General features: G+C 45.3%; 1 protein-coding gene across 1 annotated transcript in view; it reads left to right on the forward strand.

The window, feature by feature from the left end:
• The window catches only part of CACNA1C (calcium voltage-gated channel subunit alpha1 C), a 650,688-nt gene that overhangs the window by 445,446 nt on the left and 188,342 nt on the right, over positions 1–16,900 (forward strand). Inside the window, 2 exon segments of the mRNA XM_027592946.2 lie at positions 6,000–6,103; positions 13,593–13,765. Coding sequence (XP_027448747.2) covers positions 6,000–6,103; positions 13,593–13,765 — 277 coding nt within the window.

The following is a 16,900-nucleotide window of genomic DNA, read 5'->3' on the forward strand; positions in this document are numbered from 1 at the left end:
GTTTTAGGTTCTCTCAACAGAACCAAGAAACAGCTCAGTTTCCCCAAAGTGTTCTCACCCAAAGGTCTGAAAGGCCACCTGCCTAGAGGTGCAGTCACAGACACCAAATTTGACCCCACACCTGGTGGTTGCCCAGGACAAATAAGCGGGGCTTCCTTTGGCTGTGAGCCAGGTGTCTCCTACACAGGTGTTCATACCTGGGGCCACCACTCTACTCACACTCCCTGACTTTCCCTAGGATGTCAGTGCATGATCCCATCTGAGTTCAGGGACTTTCTTAAAATAGATCAAGGAGTTAAATGTGTTGGCTTGCCTTCATGGTAAGAGCATTTTGGTGTCTTCCTCCACGTGATCCAGGCTTTTACTTGGGCCCTAAGGCACTCACGGGTTTTCCATGTATAGTGATAAACAGGGGCAGGGGCAGGAAGGAGTCAGATGAAACTTGTCGGACTTGCTGCTCACTCATTGACCCATGGGTGGAAACCCTGGGTCCACAAGCAAGGTGACAAAGGTCAAGAGTAGTCACAGATTTTTTGAGCCATCACCCTGGGCACTGGCATTCATGGCAGCAGCAAACCCTGTCCTCTAATTATGCTCCGTGGAAAGCACTGCGATTTTTATGGGTCTGCACCTCCTACCTTTGATGTCAAGTGACAGCCCTCTTGGCATTCATTGAAACGATTTAGTCTTTTTAAATCCACAGTGCCTGTGCCATGAACCTTATAGGAGAAAGTGCCACAACTTGAAAACTCAGGGAAATGAGCTAGGATCGAGAGTGGCCTTGGTGCACTCGGACCCAGGAGGTGTTGTTCCTCCTATTTTTTCTTTTTTTGGAGAAAAAAAACGTATGTTGGATTTGAAGGTTTAAGGTTGAGGTTGCCCTCAAGGAATTACATACTGTTTTCAGAAGGTTCTTTCTGTGTTTTTCATTCAGTATCACCTTTGGTCTGTCTATGGATTCTAGGAATAATAAGGTATGTGTTTCAGCAAAGGCTGGGGTCATCCTGTTAGTCCTTGGGCCTGCAATGGCTGCAGATGGTGGATGTCAAGATGCCTAAATATGTGCCTTCCTTAGAAAAGTCACAAAGCTTCCTTTGTTATAGACCTAAGAAACATATAGCTTTAATGGTTTGAGAAAACCTATCCTTTTTTCACCTCTAAATAAGGGTGCCAGCAATCTAGGTCATTTTTTAAAAATATGTCTTTATTTATTCTCTCTCTTCTTAATAGCTCCATTCCAGCTGATTTAAGACATCAATCTCATCACTCCAGGCATTGCCCTACTTCAGAGTCACCCAGCATTGTATGCTGTCTACCCAGTCTGCCCCCAAAAGTAGGTGGCCTAGAATAAAGAGGAGAAAGTAAAAGAGAAAACGAAAGGGGGCACTTTCCTCTCAGGCCAGAGCCAGACAGACCAGAGAATCACCCACCAAGGGCTGCCAAGCATTGCTTGCTGAGGAAGTGATGGGGTCTTAGGAACACCTTGGAAGCTCGTTAATCTCCCGTCTATCTTCCTACCTCCTGCCCCTCACCTGCTATTCTGCATCTTAAACCTTTGAAAGAACTGTCTCACAGCAAGGAAGAGACCAAAGCAGAAGCATAAGACAAGGGAGAGGTTGAGACCATGAGTCTTCTGGATATGGCCCTGGCTCTCTATGGGCTATCTCTGGGCAATATGGCTTGTAGTTCCATTCATTTGAGGTCCTTGATGATGCTGGAAGTCACTCACCTGTGACACAAAGGAAAGGACACCCTAACTGAATAAGGGCCCAAGGAAATCTTCAAGGTCCCTGGGTTTGTTGACTTGTGAGAGACATGTGGCTCGGGGAACTGTATTTTCTGTGAGGTTAAATGTTCACAAATTTAGGGTTATGAGGAACCAGTCAGGAGATATTTCATTCCAAGGAGGTTGGTTTAGTGCCAGCCAGCCCTCGCACCCACTCACCATCTGCCTGGGCTCCAGAGGCAGCTCTGGGCGGGTGAACTGCAGCAAGCATGCCATTGCCTCCTGCAACTACCTGTTCCCTTCTGTTCTGAGGAAAGTAAGGAGGTCTGAGATCCAGAGCAAAGCAGGAGAACTCACAAGAACAGGCCCCCTCTGCCACTCTTGGGAAAAGCCTTTCTGGGATTAGCACAGAGCATCTGATTGGTCAGAAACACGGGGTCCATGCACCCATGGGGTTGTATGTGGAGTGCCATGGGTGTGCACCTTTTCTCATGTGGGAGTCCACAGCTTCCATCAGCTCTTCCTGACCTCCCCACCCTCCCTAACTTAGGGAAGAGGAGAGGACTCTGACCTTCACTGGCTGGACTTAATCTGAGAAAGGAAAAGCTAGGACACTTAGAGGCTTCATGGCTTTGGATCCTGCTTCCATAAACACCTCCTCACAGATGCCTTCTCCTATCCCACAGCTGTTTCAACCCCATCACTCTCACTGGCACAGAACACAGTGTCTTACACACAGTAGTCACTCCGGAAGTACCGTGGAACCAATGTGGACTCCAATGACACCACTGCTAATAATAGTGAAAGGCGAGTGCCTGGGTGGCTCAGTCGTTAAGCGTCTGCCTTTGGCTTAGGTCATGGTCCCAGGGTCCTGAGATTGAGCCCTGCCTCAGGCTCCCTGCTCAGCGGGAAGCCTGCTTCTCCCTCTCCCACTCCCCCTGCTTGTGTTTCCTCTCTCACTGTGTCTCTCTCTATCAAATAAATAAATAAAATATTTAAAAAAAAAAATAAAGAATAGTGAAAGGCTTCTGTCGTTCTCCCCCAAGATAAAATGTGACATACAGACCCTGGAATCACATGGCCATCCTTAACAATCATTATGTGGCCTATGGTTGGCAAGATCGCCATCATGCCTATGCCTTTCTCCTCCCTAACCTCATTTCACCAGTCCTGCCCCTTCTTATAAGGGTACAGATTTCTTTTTCTCCTCCTGGGTGGTTATTGGACTTTCCTCTGCTGGTTTGGTTTCCTTTGTAGCCTTGCTTCAGACAGTAAATTTCTGGTTAAAGGAGGCTCCCAAGCTCCCTGTGATGGGGCAAGGTCTGACACACACAGACCTTTCTGCCCTGCCTCTCCTAACAACCACTGTTTTGCTGGATATTTTAGTCCTCAGCCACTGGGAAAAAGCCTCCATTCCAGAGCCAGGATGGCTTTTCAGCTGTGGGCTCTATTTTTAATAATTGCCAACTTCCTAGGAAATCCCCACTCCCATCCCAGGACCACATGGCCTCTGGGCTTCCTTCCTGCCCCTACACTCCTGCCTTCAGTGGCCTCACGGTGCAAGATTTAGCCATTCCTCCCTGGTCTGACACTTGCTTGCTTCTCCAAGCCTCAAACAGCCACTCTTCCCCCAACACTTCTAGAACCCTCCATGTTTATTCCTACAACTTCGTTTACCACCTCACATTGTAGTTGCCTTTTATTTATCTGTCCCCCTGCTAGCAAGGGCTTCCTATTTATAGCACATTGCCTGGCACATATCAAGTTCATGCATTCACTCAACGTTCACTGAGTACTTGCCATGCATGAGGCACTGTTTTTGGCACTTGGGATACACCAGGGAACAAACCAGACCAAAACTGCCTGTCCTCAGGGAGTTTACATTCTACATGGAAGACAAACACATAATAAATGAATAAATGATACAGTTAAAAAGTGATAAGCACCATGTGAAAAACAGCAGAGTATGTGGGAATGGGAATGCTCAATAAATTCATGTTGAATTGAATTGAATTATGACATGGTAAAGTAGACATACATTGGGAACTCTTCTTTTGCTCAGTGACTCAGTTCAAACCAGTGTCCCCAAGCCCTGAACACAGTTTTTGTGCTCTGTGCCACATTTGGTAGATTCCTCTAACCAAAATATAGTGATACCAGATAAATAGTATTAGATTTGAAAAGAACATATCGGGATGTAACACTTCAGACCAGTCCAACTAAGTAGGTCTCCCGGTACTTCTCGATCTTTTTTACTCACAGCACACAGAGAACATAGTATTTGTCCAGCATCCTCAGGCACATGGGTAAGGTTTCCTGGAGCCTGAGAAGCCCTGAGGGCTGAGGGAGGTACTATCCCAGCCCACGTGTAACTCACCTGAGGCCCCTGGCTTTAGAATACCCTGGGTGATTAACACGCAGAGTCATGAGGCTCACTGATTTGGGAGCAATGGCCCAGGGATCTGCGTTGTTAACAGTTCTTCCAGATGATTCGGATGCTGCTGGTCTTCAGACCACACTTTAATGAAAACTGCCATGCAACAAAGCAGAGACAGGTAGTGAATCACAGTATTTGTCATGTCCTTGTATTTGAAGTTGAGAGCTATGCAGAATGGTGTAAATCATTGGTTCTCAAACTTTAGCATACATCAGACTCACTGTAGGACTTGCTAAAACATGGGTTGTTGGGCCCACCCGCAGAGTTTCAGGGAAGGCCGAGCATGTGCATTTTTAAACAGGTCAAGGCCACACTCCACTAATGTCAATCATTTGGGAAGCTTGTATATTAGGAATTTGGATTCCTGTAAGGCAATTTCACAGAGACAAAGTTGGGGTTCATTTTAGAAAGATATGACTAAATCCTGTTTCGTCTAGTTGGAAAGCATTAAAAGAAATAGATTTGAGAAACTAAACCAGAACAAATTTCCTATTTGATAAAAAATGCTGCTCTGTGACTTCACGTCATGTTTACACCTACCCTCCAGCCAGCTGTGTGCTGGTATATGTTTAACCACCAGTTCTTAGGGGCAAAGGACAAAGGGGGGCTGATCTCTGTCATTTGCCCACTCTGCCCCACCATGGCCATTTTCAGGCTACCCTAGTGACATCACTGAACACGAACAAGGGAAGAGATGTGCGGTGGTTCTCCAAAGCCCGGAGGAGCCAGGTCCAGCACACCACTGCCTCCAGCGACTGCAGGGGTTTGCCACCTGTCAGAGGCTGTCTCCGTTACCCAGTTGGGTACTGGTCACAGTCTCTAGGCTACAGGAAAAGCGGTTGCAGGACAGGAACTGTTCTCTGCAAAAGTAACCAAAACAACCGTCCTTCCTGGGCTGTGGCCTGGAGTGCTTGTGAAGCACTGCAGTTTTGCTTCTAAATACCAGGTCCAGCTCAGGAAAGCCCCCGGGAAGGGCTCTCCTTCCTCACGCATCCTCAAAGGTTCTGGGTGTCTGGTTCCTTCAGGAAGAGTCGAGGCCCTCCTGACACCAAGGTTAGGCTGCTCCAGGGTGCAGTGGAAGATTTCATGCCACATAAACCCAACTGAGCTGAAACAACCCTAAGCTGAAAAAATCACTTTTTTAGGTAACCCACCTTATTAGACAAGTGAAAACGTTGAAGAAAGTTTTCTGGTTCCGGAAAATAAAACAACAGAGCCAGAATTCAGAGCCTGCAAAGGTCCCTTATGGTTCAGATCAGGGTCATGGGGAAGTATTTTGAATATCGAGGGTGCCAGAGATGACAGTGGATCCTGGTTCAGCCTCCCTGGTCTCCTCCAGTTCTGTCCACACCCTTCCTGCCTGCCTCCTCACTTTAACTCATTCTGCTCTCTCTTTCCTAACCTGCCTTCATCTTTCCAGATGCAGGACGCTATGGGCTATGAGTTACCCTGGGTGTATTTTGTCAGTCTGGTCATCTTTGGATCCTTTTTCGTTCTAAATCTGGTTCTCGGTGTGTTGAGCGGGTAAGCTGACTGTTTCTATGTACTCTTTACAATGCAGCCGAGCAAGGTCCCAGGTCCCACTATATCCATCACCACGGTCCTCAGGGATGGGATCCTAACAGGCCAGGAAAACCAGAAAAAAAAAAAAAAAAAGTCCCCATTCAACCACAGATTTTGACCCATTGGCTGGGCAGGCCATTTGACCTCTGATTTGCACCTAGAGGATCCCCGGGTCCTGGCACTGCTTGGGTCAGTGTCCAGGAGCCGGTGATGGGCACTTGGCCGTGCTCGGCTGCTAAGTGTGCCTCACTAACTATCATTCCATTCTTCCAGGTCAATGATGCCGTAGGAAGGGACTGGCCCTGGATCTATTTTGTTACACTAATCATCATAGGGTCATTTTTTGTACTTAACTTGGTTCTCGGTGTTCTTAGCGGGTAAGCAGGACCAAGGAAAAAGGTCTTGATTTTATTTTATTTACTCTTTCTGCTATTCCTGGCTTTATTCTTTTTTCTGGCTCTGATGAACCTGGGATAAGAGGCTACCTCGGGAGCCTTGAAGTGAGTGTCCTTGGCCTGGCTGGAGAGGAATCAAATGTACAAGGATTAATCTGTTGGTTTGGGCTTCACAAGGAGCTTCTTAGGCCCGCCTGTCTCCTGCTAGCTCATCCAAGCCCCTCCCACCCTCAAACAGCTATTCAGGTAGGCAGGATGTTTCTCCTTCTACCTGAGGAGCTGCATGGTGAGAGCCTTGAGTCGAAAGGGTTTGGCAGTAGGGATTGCCTTGCCAATAGGTACTTGCCTGATTACCATTGTGGCAGGCTAACAAAAAGATTTCAGATACCTTTTATGCTATCTGTTGAATGGACTGGGGTAATAAGAGTTTGATTTAAAATATAAATAAACAAACACAAACTAAAAATAAAATTGTCTTTGATTCTAATTCACAAACTCTGCAGTCCGTGTCTCATATGCCCTTTTCCTGAATGGAAATGGCGCTTAGCTGTTCAAAGCCATAGATTATTTGTGAATAGAGGAAATGGAATATACTTTCCTTTAAATTTATCTACTCGGCTACAAGTATAAAGTTTGCCTAATTTCAGCCTTTGCTCTGATGAAGTTAAAAAGTGGTAGAAATAACATATGGTCGGGGCATCAAGCTGCCCTGGGGATGGCCACCTTGACACCACAGAGACTCACTGGCCCTTTCCTCAACCTGCCTTCTTCTTCACAAGTCCACACCAGCCAGGCCAAGGCCTAACACCTAAATGCTCCTGGTGACCTGCTCATGGATGACCTCTTCTGCTACTTTTGCTACAAGGGGGAGGGGGACAATCTATTTCTGCCCTGCTTTGAATAGCCTTTCCTATGTCTCCAGGGACAGTAATGCTGGGAGAAAGTCAGGCATGACAGGAACGATTGCATTTAATTTTTACTAAGTACATAAACTGGGAACAGCTCCTCCCGTCTCCTGCCATAGCCTAATGTCCTATAGGAGCATCAGGTTTAGTCTTTGGGCTTTGGTGAAGGGAAGAATCTGCTCCCACTCTCACTCCTTTCCATGGTGAGTGGCCTGTTAGAGACTTTGATGACACCATGCCTTTTGCCAAGGTACGGCCACACAGGAAATTAGTGTCTTCCATCAGGGATAAACATAACAGAACATGATGAACAGGACAACATAAGCCCCTGGTTAGCTGCCTGGAAGGTATAAAGGTTTTCAATTTTGTGTTCCAACACAAGAAAATGCTCCTGTGTTTATATGTGAATCAAAGCATTGAAAAAACCAACTTCATCACTCCCACTCGAGACAAATTTGGATATCCCAGCTCTGCACTTGCTGGATGCATAGAGTTGGGCAACTTCACCCTTTTAAACTTTAGTTAGCCATCAAAAAAAAATGAAGATAAGAATACCAACTCATAGGTTGTTGTGATAACAGAGTGAGATCGTTTGTGTAAAATACTTGGCATATACTAAGTGTTCAATAATGGTGCTATCATGATAATGATTATTGTTTACTTGGTGCCTATCATAACTGGAATTATTGCATAAAGTCCTCAGCCTTTTCCTTTTAAAGATGAGGAAAGTGAGCCCGGAGGTAAATGGCTTATGTGATGTCATTGTGCTTCTAAGTATTAGAACAAGGACCAGAACTCAGGCAGAGCCTGGACCCCATCTTCCCATCACCATCCATTGGCTATACGTTGAATGAACTTGAACTGTAACACAAGCTAGAGCTCTGAACCTTTAAAAAAATGTGCTTCTACTTTCTTCCCCCAGAGATTGGGAACAAATCTAAGCAAGTGAAATTCCCCCACCCAAAGGAATCCAAAATGGAGAATCAGCACTGGCCATTGAAGGCCCCTCCTCAAACAGGGTACCTAACTCACAGTCATTCTTGCCCCCCGCCCAGGAAAGTTGTCTTCCTGGCAGAGAAGTTAAATGGCAGCAGCTGCTGATGTGAGAGAAAAGTCGTTTTGAAGACCATGTCTTGGACCAACTCAGTCCCATTGAGATAGCATGTGTAAAAACATCTAGCCCAAACCCTGGCATTAGTAATGAATTGACTCTAAACAGGAACACTAAGGCTTTCAGACTTCAGAACTGTGAGCTCTGGAGTCCATGCATTGGTCTCTGCAGGACACCTTCCCCAGCTCCTCCTCCCTGACCCCATCCCAGAGTAGTAGTCTGCTCCTCACAGCTCTGGAATTGCTGATGGAACATCTCCCAAGGCTTCCTGGGCTGCTGGGCACACCCTCTGCACCAACAGAGAAGTGTCTATGGATAGTCATCTCTCCTTCCTGGTTTGAGGAGGCCTCCTAATTAGTCAAAAGGGCTGGCCACTCTGCATGGGCTGCCCTGCATCCATGCAGTGACAAAATCTGGAATCAGGCTCTTATTGGCTACCACACGGTGGCAGTGGTTTCAGTTTTGAGTCAGCATCTTGATCAGTCGGGACAATAACATACAAGTCACCACAAGAATGCAACAAAACTCCCACTTACTCATCAGTCAGACTTCTGATTAAACCAACCTTCCAATAGCATCCAAAAAACTCTCAGAGCTCCACGAAATTCATTGTCCCAATGATAGCATTAACAGTAACCAACCTCCATGGCAGGCTCAATACATGGAGCCTTTGGTGGATAGTTCATTCCATGCTCACAACAACCCTATGAGCTGGGTGCTATTTATATCTCTGTTTTATAGAGAAGAAAACTGAGGTACAGATGAGGAAACTACCTCAGTTCTTACAGGTGAAAATGGAGGATCCAGGATTAAACCCAAGCAACGTGAATCCATAGCCTCTATCCCTAATCTCCATGTTATACTATCCCCAAACCCATTTAACTGGCTAATCCCATGTTCCTAAATTAGAGTCAAGAAGTGGGGAGGTGAGAGCAATAAGTGCAGTGAGGAGGAGCAAGAGGAAGAGGGAGAAAGGCAGAAGCAATCCATGGAACAACTGTTGAAAACAGCCGCTGAGAACAGAAAGAACCCCAAGAGGAAGCTGCAGAGCCACCACTCAGGAGGCTGCAGCAGGGCATGGTTGTTTAGCATGGGGGCTGGCAGCCCTGCAAATGTTAATAGTCCTTGAGAGAGAACAGACCCCCCGCCCCCCTTGCCCAGCTCGGTAGAACTATAGCCTTGGAGCATTTTGGAACTGGAGCAGTCTGAGACCCTACACCGACCCATTAAGGACAGTATGATTTTACAGTCCAACACAGTAACTCATCCTTATAAATTATGTCCTTCAGTCACCAAGAGAAGGTTAAATTGTGCTTGGAGTGTTCTATTCAAGAAGGAAAGAGGACATTCTATGAAGTAAAATGTAAACATTCCGAGATTTTGGTCACCAGAGGGTTAGGTACCCTTTATCTGGAACATTAACATATTCAGAACATCTTATTCCTCACGAAGCTAAATAGAGCCAGTGTAAAGAATATATATCTCGTGGATTTTTTCAAAATGGTTTCATGTTCATTATCTATTGATCCTCACAAGCCACAGGACTTCTATGAGCACAGACAAGAACTGGATTATACTTGCTTTTCTCTCCAAAAATCTCAGTCTCCAGCCTACTAAAATTAAAACAATGACAGTGAGATTCTCAAAATTGCACTGAAGCTGTAGTTAGGTAAAAGTCCCCGGACTCTGGAATCTGGTCACTTTTTGTTTTAAGTGATTGCAAACTGAGGACTTCAGATATGGGCCGTCAGTAGACAAGGAACTCAGAGTCTCTTAGATGGGTGGTCATCCCGTCCTCTTTCCCACCAGGATATGGGCTTGTCTCTCTCCCCAAAACAGCGAGGGGCTTGGTGGGGAAGCATTTTGCAACCTGAAAGCATAAATAGACCATGGCACTATAGTAAAGACACAATGCCTAGGCCCAGAAGGATCCAGGACTCGCATTCTTCGTGGGTGGAAGCAGAATAGACAGCAACATCTATAGTCGTGTTCATTATCCGTGTAGTTACATTCTATGAGGTCACTATGAACACTGAATTAATGAATACTAAACCATTACTCTTGGACTCTTGGGAGAAATACAGGGGAAATGCAAGGATCCTGTGAGCTTCTAGTCACAGTATTTTTGTCAACCAACCAATACATGACTTTATTTTATGTTTTTCTGTTTAAAGGCATCTTATTTAATATATATTGTTGATTCATTAACATTGAGTTCATGGCCAACAGCACTATAACTGATGCCTGAACGGAGTTTATCTAACACATGTACTTTTTCCCTAAGGCACATCACAACCTTCTTGCACTTAGGAACACTAGGCAACACTTCAGCACTGTGCTTGGGGGCTATTTTTAACAGAAAAACCACCAACAGAAAGCCCAGAAATGTGACAAACATGGCACTAAAGAGATAATAAAAAATACACTTGTTTACAGTGTGAGAGCTGAAACAAGAAGGCAGAGTGTAGCCGTGTTTAACCTCAGCTGCTCATGTGACTCCAGACTTTTGCCATGCTGCACATGTCTGCATATGACCACAAAGGCACACAAGTATCAATTTGGGAGTTACAAATAAATTTTAGCAAGTAAGCAAATTCGCAAATACGGAATCTATGAATAATGAGAATCGACTGTATTGATCATCAGAGGGCCTAGAGCCCCAGCCTTCTGTATTGATTGGATTTCCCACATATACCTCCCTCAGCATGCTTTACATTACTGAGCACTGGCCCCCAACTCTCCATTCCACCCCTCATTTTTCATGTTGGCCATTGCTGGCAAGAGCTGTGCTCCTGCCTTATGACAAATTCCATGGCTGTGACTGATTGTCTAGCCAGCTCTGGTCCCTGGGCCCAGCACAGCCCATCAGGCTGGGGCTTCATGTCTTCATTAGCTCAGACCCCAGAGCAGGCACATAGCTGTCATCCAGGCGAGGAGATAAAGAGATCCGGATACCACCACCCAGCAAATCCCTTACTGCATGGAGTCTGGAGAAAGAAACCTTGGCTCACCCTCCATCCAGCCACAAGCAGAGTTATGCCCCTCACTCCATGGGAGCCAATGGGAGCCAGCAGGGCTTCAGATCTGACCCTGCCTCCATTCCCCTCACACCCCAACACAACCTCATTTTCTTTTCTCCTTATAAATGTTTATGTTAGTTCCCCAGAGTCTTCGGGTATGGATAATGAGCTTTCATTCCACAGGGCAGATGCTGTAACACGGGACTGGGTCAAATGTTCCTATCCCAGTTTGATCCCAACCCCCTGTTCTCCTGACTCCAGAAGAAGGATGGGTCATTGTTTTGTAACTAGAACTTAAGCCCTCTGCAAAATAATCCAAAAGAGCTAAAGTGAACCCTCTGCTATTCAGTCCCCTTACAACCCCAAACCCACTCCACAGAAAAGAAATGGAGAATGCAAATGTATGTGGGCAGAAATGGAAGCACAGTTGTTGGAGTCAATTTGCATGGGGAAGGAACTGCTGTGTGAAGTGACTGTCTCCAGAGAGTGAGTCTACAGCCCAGGTGGTATGACCAGATATAGGCGATCTATCCATGCTCATCCCCAACAGCAAAAGGAGGGAGGGAACAAAGCAAGGCAAAGCTTCCATCTTCATTTTTTAAGCTGTCAATCTGGCCCCTTTTCCCTGGCATTAAACTCCCTGGGAAGGAAATGAAGGTACCCGCCAGTTGGCAGGAAGCCAGAGAAACAGCAAGTTCAATCCAATTAGAATTGGGTTCAATCAAATTTAAGAAGAAAATTCCATCCAAAGCATAGCATCATTAAGACAGCAGTTGAAGAAAGCTCATTAGCTTGAGAGCCCCCACATCTCCCAATTAAAACATTCCCTAGACCACTCCCAGTCCTAACACCTTTTTATCCATAAAAATGGTGAATGCTAAAAATCTGTGCTTTCCTAAGCAGCACAAGCAAAATGCAAATACTAAATAGTGGAGGTGCTGATAGAGCCACCCCTATATGACTGAATGGATTTGGGAGCTTTTGTCTACCTGTGGTTTGTTGCTGTGTCCTTCCTTCCAAGGTGCCTCTCAAGAAATTCCTTCAAGGTGGTTTCTACAACCTCCTGCCCTGAACTAGGCCTGTACTGGTGAGAGAAGGAGGAATCACGTCTCTGTGAATTAATCAGGATGCCCAGCGCATGTCCCACTCTCTCATACATGCATGCGTACATGCATGCGTACACATACACACACATGCACACACACACCACTGAGGGCCCCATTTCCCATAAACTGAATATCAAAGACCAAAATGCTCCTAATGTACCTAATTTGGAAGAAAAGACACAAACTTGCTTTGAGAGTTGAGAACTAGCCTTCTTGGTCATTATGTTCTGCTGCCAGCCCCCCTTCCTTGCTCAGAAAGTGAATTTGAAGTCAGAGAGAAAATCAGGACAAAATCAAAAAATAGGAAAGAAATACCCATTCTGTCAGAAAATTTTCAACAGGCCCTTCTTCCAGCAAATCCCAATCCAATTCCAATTTCTACTCATTATTACTTTAAACTGAATGCATCATTTAACTTTTATATCATCTTGCTTTTATGTATTTTTCCAGACTGATTAGATTTCTTTTTTAACCAAAAGGGCAGGCCCCAGGACATTTTCTTGTGTTTAGAGTCCTCATTTGTCTCCTTGTGGGGAAGAACTTTCTCTAGATTAGAAATCCTTCCAGGCATGTTAAAAGTGGCAAAATAAACTCTAGTAATGAGAAGAGAGGTTGAGGTGGTTGAATCTCCTTGGGCCTCAAATCAGTGGTGTACTGGTAAATATTTACCAATTAGCTCTTTGGGGAGTAAAAAGCCCTGGTTTGATAGCATTTGCCAATTTCCGTGGTGTAAATATTCCCACCATGGCCAATTTCAAGCCACAAGGAGACATCAGTGAAGCTAGAGCAACAAAGAGCCATGTGCGGTGGGCTCCCGGGAGCCAGTGCGGGTGAGCGGGATTCAACATACCACTGGCCCTTAATGCCTTTGTCACCCAGAGATGCTTTGAGGTTTCCCAGTGGCCACCCAATTCCGGAGGGGGGGCAAATGAAAGTGCACAGTCCATAACTGTCATGGAGGTTTTTTAGTGACTGTTTGAAAGGGGTTTCCAGGTCACTGGAGAATAGTTGTTATTAAAAGGCAAAGGCTGTGACCATGATCCAAGAATAAGGGAAATGGACTTCATCCATCCCTTTGTACTCCAGTGCCTGTGTCAAGAATGTCCGCTTCGGTGACTTTCTGTTTATGTGAGAATAAAGACAAAGCCTAGGATGAGGAGAGAAGGCTGTCTGTGGAAAGCAGGGGCAGGTGGGCAGGTCTCCTGGTGTGAAGAAATTAATCCCTTTGTTTCCTCTTATCTCCATCTCTCCTTCTCACCCACCTGGCCCTCCTCGTCCTCCTCCTCCTCATGCATTCCCCTGCCCTGCCCCTCTGCTCTCACTCCCCAGAGAGTTTTCCAAAGAAAGGGAGAAGGCCAAGGCTCGGGGAGATTTCCAGAAGCTTCGAGAGAAGCAGCAGCTGGAAGAGGACCTGAAGGGCTACCTGGACTGGATCACCCAGGCAGAGGACATCGACCCCGAGAATGAGGATGAAGGCATGGATGAGGAGAAGCCCCGAAACAGTGAGCAGCCATCCTGTCTTGGGCTGGGTTCTGGGAGAGGGAGGAGGCAGGGGCCAGAACAGGGAGACCTTCTACCACCAACTTATCCTTAGAGTTTGTCTTCCTGGAACAACATTCAGTGCATTGATTGCAGTCATTGCTACTCATAGAAATTAGTCGCAGATGTGAAATAATTGCTGTTGATCTGTAAAGCCTCATATTCCTTTTAGATCCAAAGATTCTAAAAGACAGTTGAGATTTTGCTAAGGTGGACTTTTTTTTTTTTTAATCGGATGTCCTCCTCCAGGCTCCATCTCTTTGGGCAAGGGGCAGATTATGGTCTTCCCATTAGAGTTTTAAAATCCCTATGGTGTAGGAAGGTAGGAATATATATTCTAACACACACACACACACACACACACACACACACACACACACACACATATAAATATGTGAGTCTGGCTTCTTGTCCTTATGAGCAGGCATTAATTATGTCCATTGTATTCAAACTCCCCAGTTAGTTTCTGTATGTTTCTACTCATTAGTAACTGAGTTCTAACTGGGAATCTGGGAGAAGGAGCAGGTGGAGGGAAAAGGGAAGAAGACAGTCAAAGATGTGAATAGAGAATAGAATCTCTGCTCCCTCATTTCAAAACTGATTTAATACATCTATCAACTGTTCCCTTTCTGATAACTCTGCTCAAGGTGCAAATACAAAATTAAAACACACAAACAACAAGGGACTCATAACAACATAATTTAATAACCTAAGGAGACCTTTATGCTCTACTAAGTAGTTTTGCAAGTTGGAAGACAACACCTTTGATGGATTGTAACGATGAGCAATGATGCCATTGAGGGTCTTTCTGGAAAAATGCCTGGCAGCTTGTATTATACTGTTGATGGTACTGTGGAGTAGTTGATTCGTTTGTGGACTGAATGGTATGGTGAATAAATAAGTTGGCCTTGAATGACAGAGAAGCTTACCTCTAAGGCACAGGAATTGTCATCTTGGCTCCTCTCTTCACCTTAAGTCAGGTGGAGCCCCTAACTCCTGATTAATGGTGGTGAGCATGCTTCTTACCATGTTATTAAAAATGTGCAGTATCCACTACTTGCTTAGTAATTAATTGCCATCCACAGGGACATATAGTTATTCTGTTCTCTGGCTAAAGCAAGAGCTCCCAAGGAGAAGTATGCTGCTTCCCTGCCTTGCCCATGAAGTGAATAAATTCCAGGGAGTTTCCAGAATGGAGTATTCTCTGCTGCTAGAGCAGATCACATTGACAAGGCCCATGTACCCACATTTCTGGCTAAGTTTTGGGAAGAGCATACTGAATTGCCTACCCCAGTGGACAGGGTCTCTGCCACATTTTCATAAGCTCAAATATGGATGAAATTGGACTCTGGAGACTGTTGTGCCTCTCACCTCATGGCTAGAGGACACTTTTGGGTCTCCTTCTTGTCCTCGGTCAACCTGTCCTAGGAGGATAGAATGGGACCCTGGCTCCTTCAGTTGTGGGGATGATGGTCGAACAGTTCTAGAGGATGGGGCAAGAGAATAAGTATCCAAAAAAGCAAGATACAGAGAGTAAAAAAATAACACTTGCAATGAAGTGAATGTGAGAGACTTAGGAATGGAGCCAGAAAACGGGTCCAAAGGACTGTCTACTGGGGAAGTCCAATTACAAGCAGAGTTGATGTGATTAAATTATTAAGGAATTGGCAACCTAACAGATCTGCGGGAAAGGCAAGTCTATGGCTTAGGAACTATATTCTCTTCTTCAGAACTTCATAGTTTGCCCTTCAAAACAAATACAAGGGGAGAAGTGTTGCTACAAATTACATGTGTGTCTCAACTAAAGTAATATCTTGGCCTTTGAAATTGCTAAAAGATTACAGCTTAGTGTATTTGCCAGTTCTTTTCAGTTCAAAGATTAAGTAGTCTTTTAAGGAAAAAAAGGTATTATCACTCTTCATCGATGGCTCTGGCAACTTCCGGGCAGAATCCCCATCCGCACTTGCAAGATGCACGGGTGAGACAGAGTTGGCTCCAGCACAGGGAAAGGTCATTGGCACATTCCGTGGTAGCTGGGCTTACCAAGAGGAGGCCCAAAGACTCATTTTTTTTTTCTAGGAAAAGCTACAAAACCACTGAGGAAGTAGAAGGAACAGGGGTTGGGAAGACAAGAGAGAGAAAGGGCATAGTGGGGAAGCATTTCTCTAAATAATTAGAGCAAATGATGTGGCCAGTAAAATTATATACAAAAATATATTCTAGTTCATTCATTCTTCCCTTCTTCCTTCCCTCCATCCATCCATCCATTAAGGGCAACTCTGTGCCACACACTGTTTTGGGCACTGGGGATATAGCAATGAACAAAATAGTCAAACCTACTTGCCCTCATAGAAATTATATTCTAGTGGGGAGATGGACAATAAATTAAATAGTATGTCAGAGAGTGACAAAGTAACAAGCACTGTGGAGAAAGATAAAACAGTGAGAGGGAGACAGAAGTGTTGAGATGTGACCAGGAAATACCTCACAGAAAAGGTAGCATTTGAATAAAGACTTGAAGGCAATAAGGAAATGAAACATATAGATATTTGGGAAAAGACCATTCTGGGCAGAGGGACTAGCTCATGGAAAGGCCTTGAGGCTGACTTGGAAACAGAAGGGAGGCTAATGTGACCAGGGAGGAGTGAATAACAGGGACAGTGTTAGGAGATGAGGTTCAAGGTTAACCAAGGAGTAGATCATGAAAATCATTGTAAGAATTTGGACTTTTACCAGAGGCGAGCCAAGAAGCCCCTGGTGGTTTCGAGCTAAGAAGTGACATGACCTACACATATTTAACAGGATCCCCCCAGCTGCCATGTGAAGGCGAGCAAGGGTGAGACAGGGAGCCAGGTAGGAGGCTACTGACTCAAGAGATTGTGCTTTATCCTGGTAACATGGGGTGGTGCAGTCAGGGTCCAGAATGGCATCATTTGCTGACATACCAGATATGGGGTGTGAGAGAGAGAGAAGTCAGGGAGACCCCAAGGCGATTGTCCTCAACAGTCGTAAGAGTAGAATCATCATTTACTGATTTAGGGAAGATGATGACAAGAAAAGATGTTAGGGCAGGAGTATCAGGAAAACCATCTTGGACC

Source organism: Zalophus californianus, chromosome 9 (genome assembly GCF_009762305.2).
Source record: "Zalophus californianus isolate mZalCal1 chromosome 9, mZalCal1.pri.v2, whole genome shotgun sequence".
NCBI classification, from domain to species: domain Eukaryota; kingdom Metazoa; phylum Chordata; class Mammalia; order Carnivora; family Otariidae; genus Zalophus; species Zalophus californianus.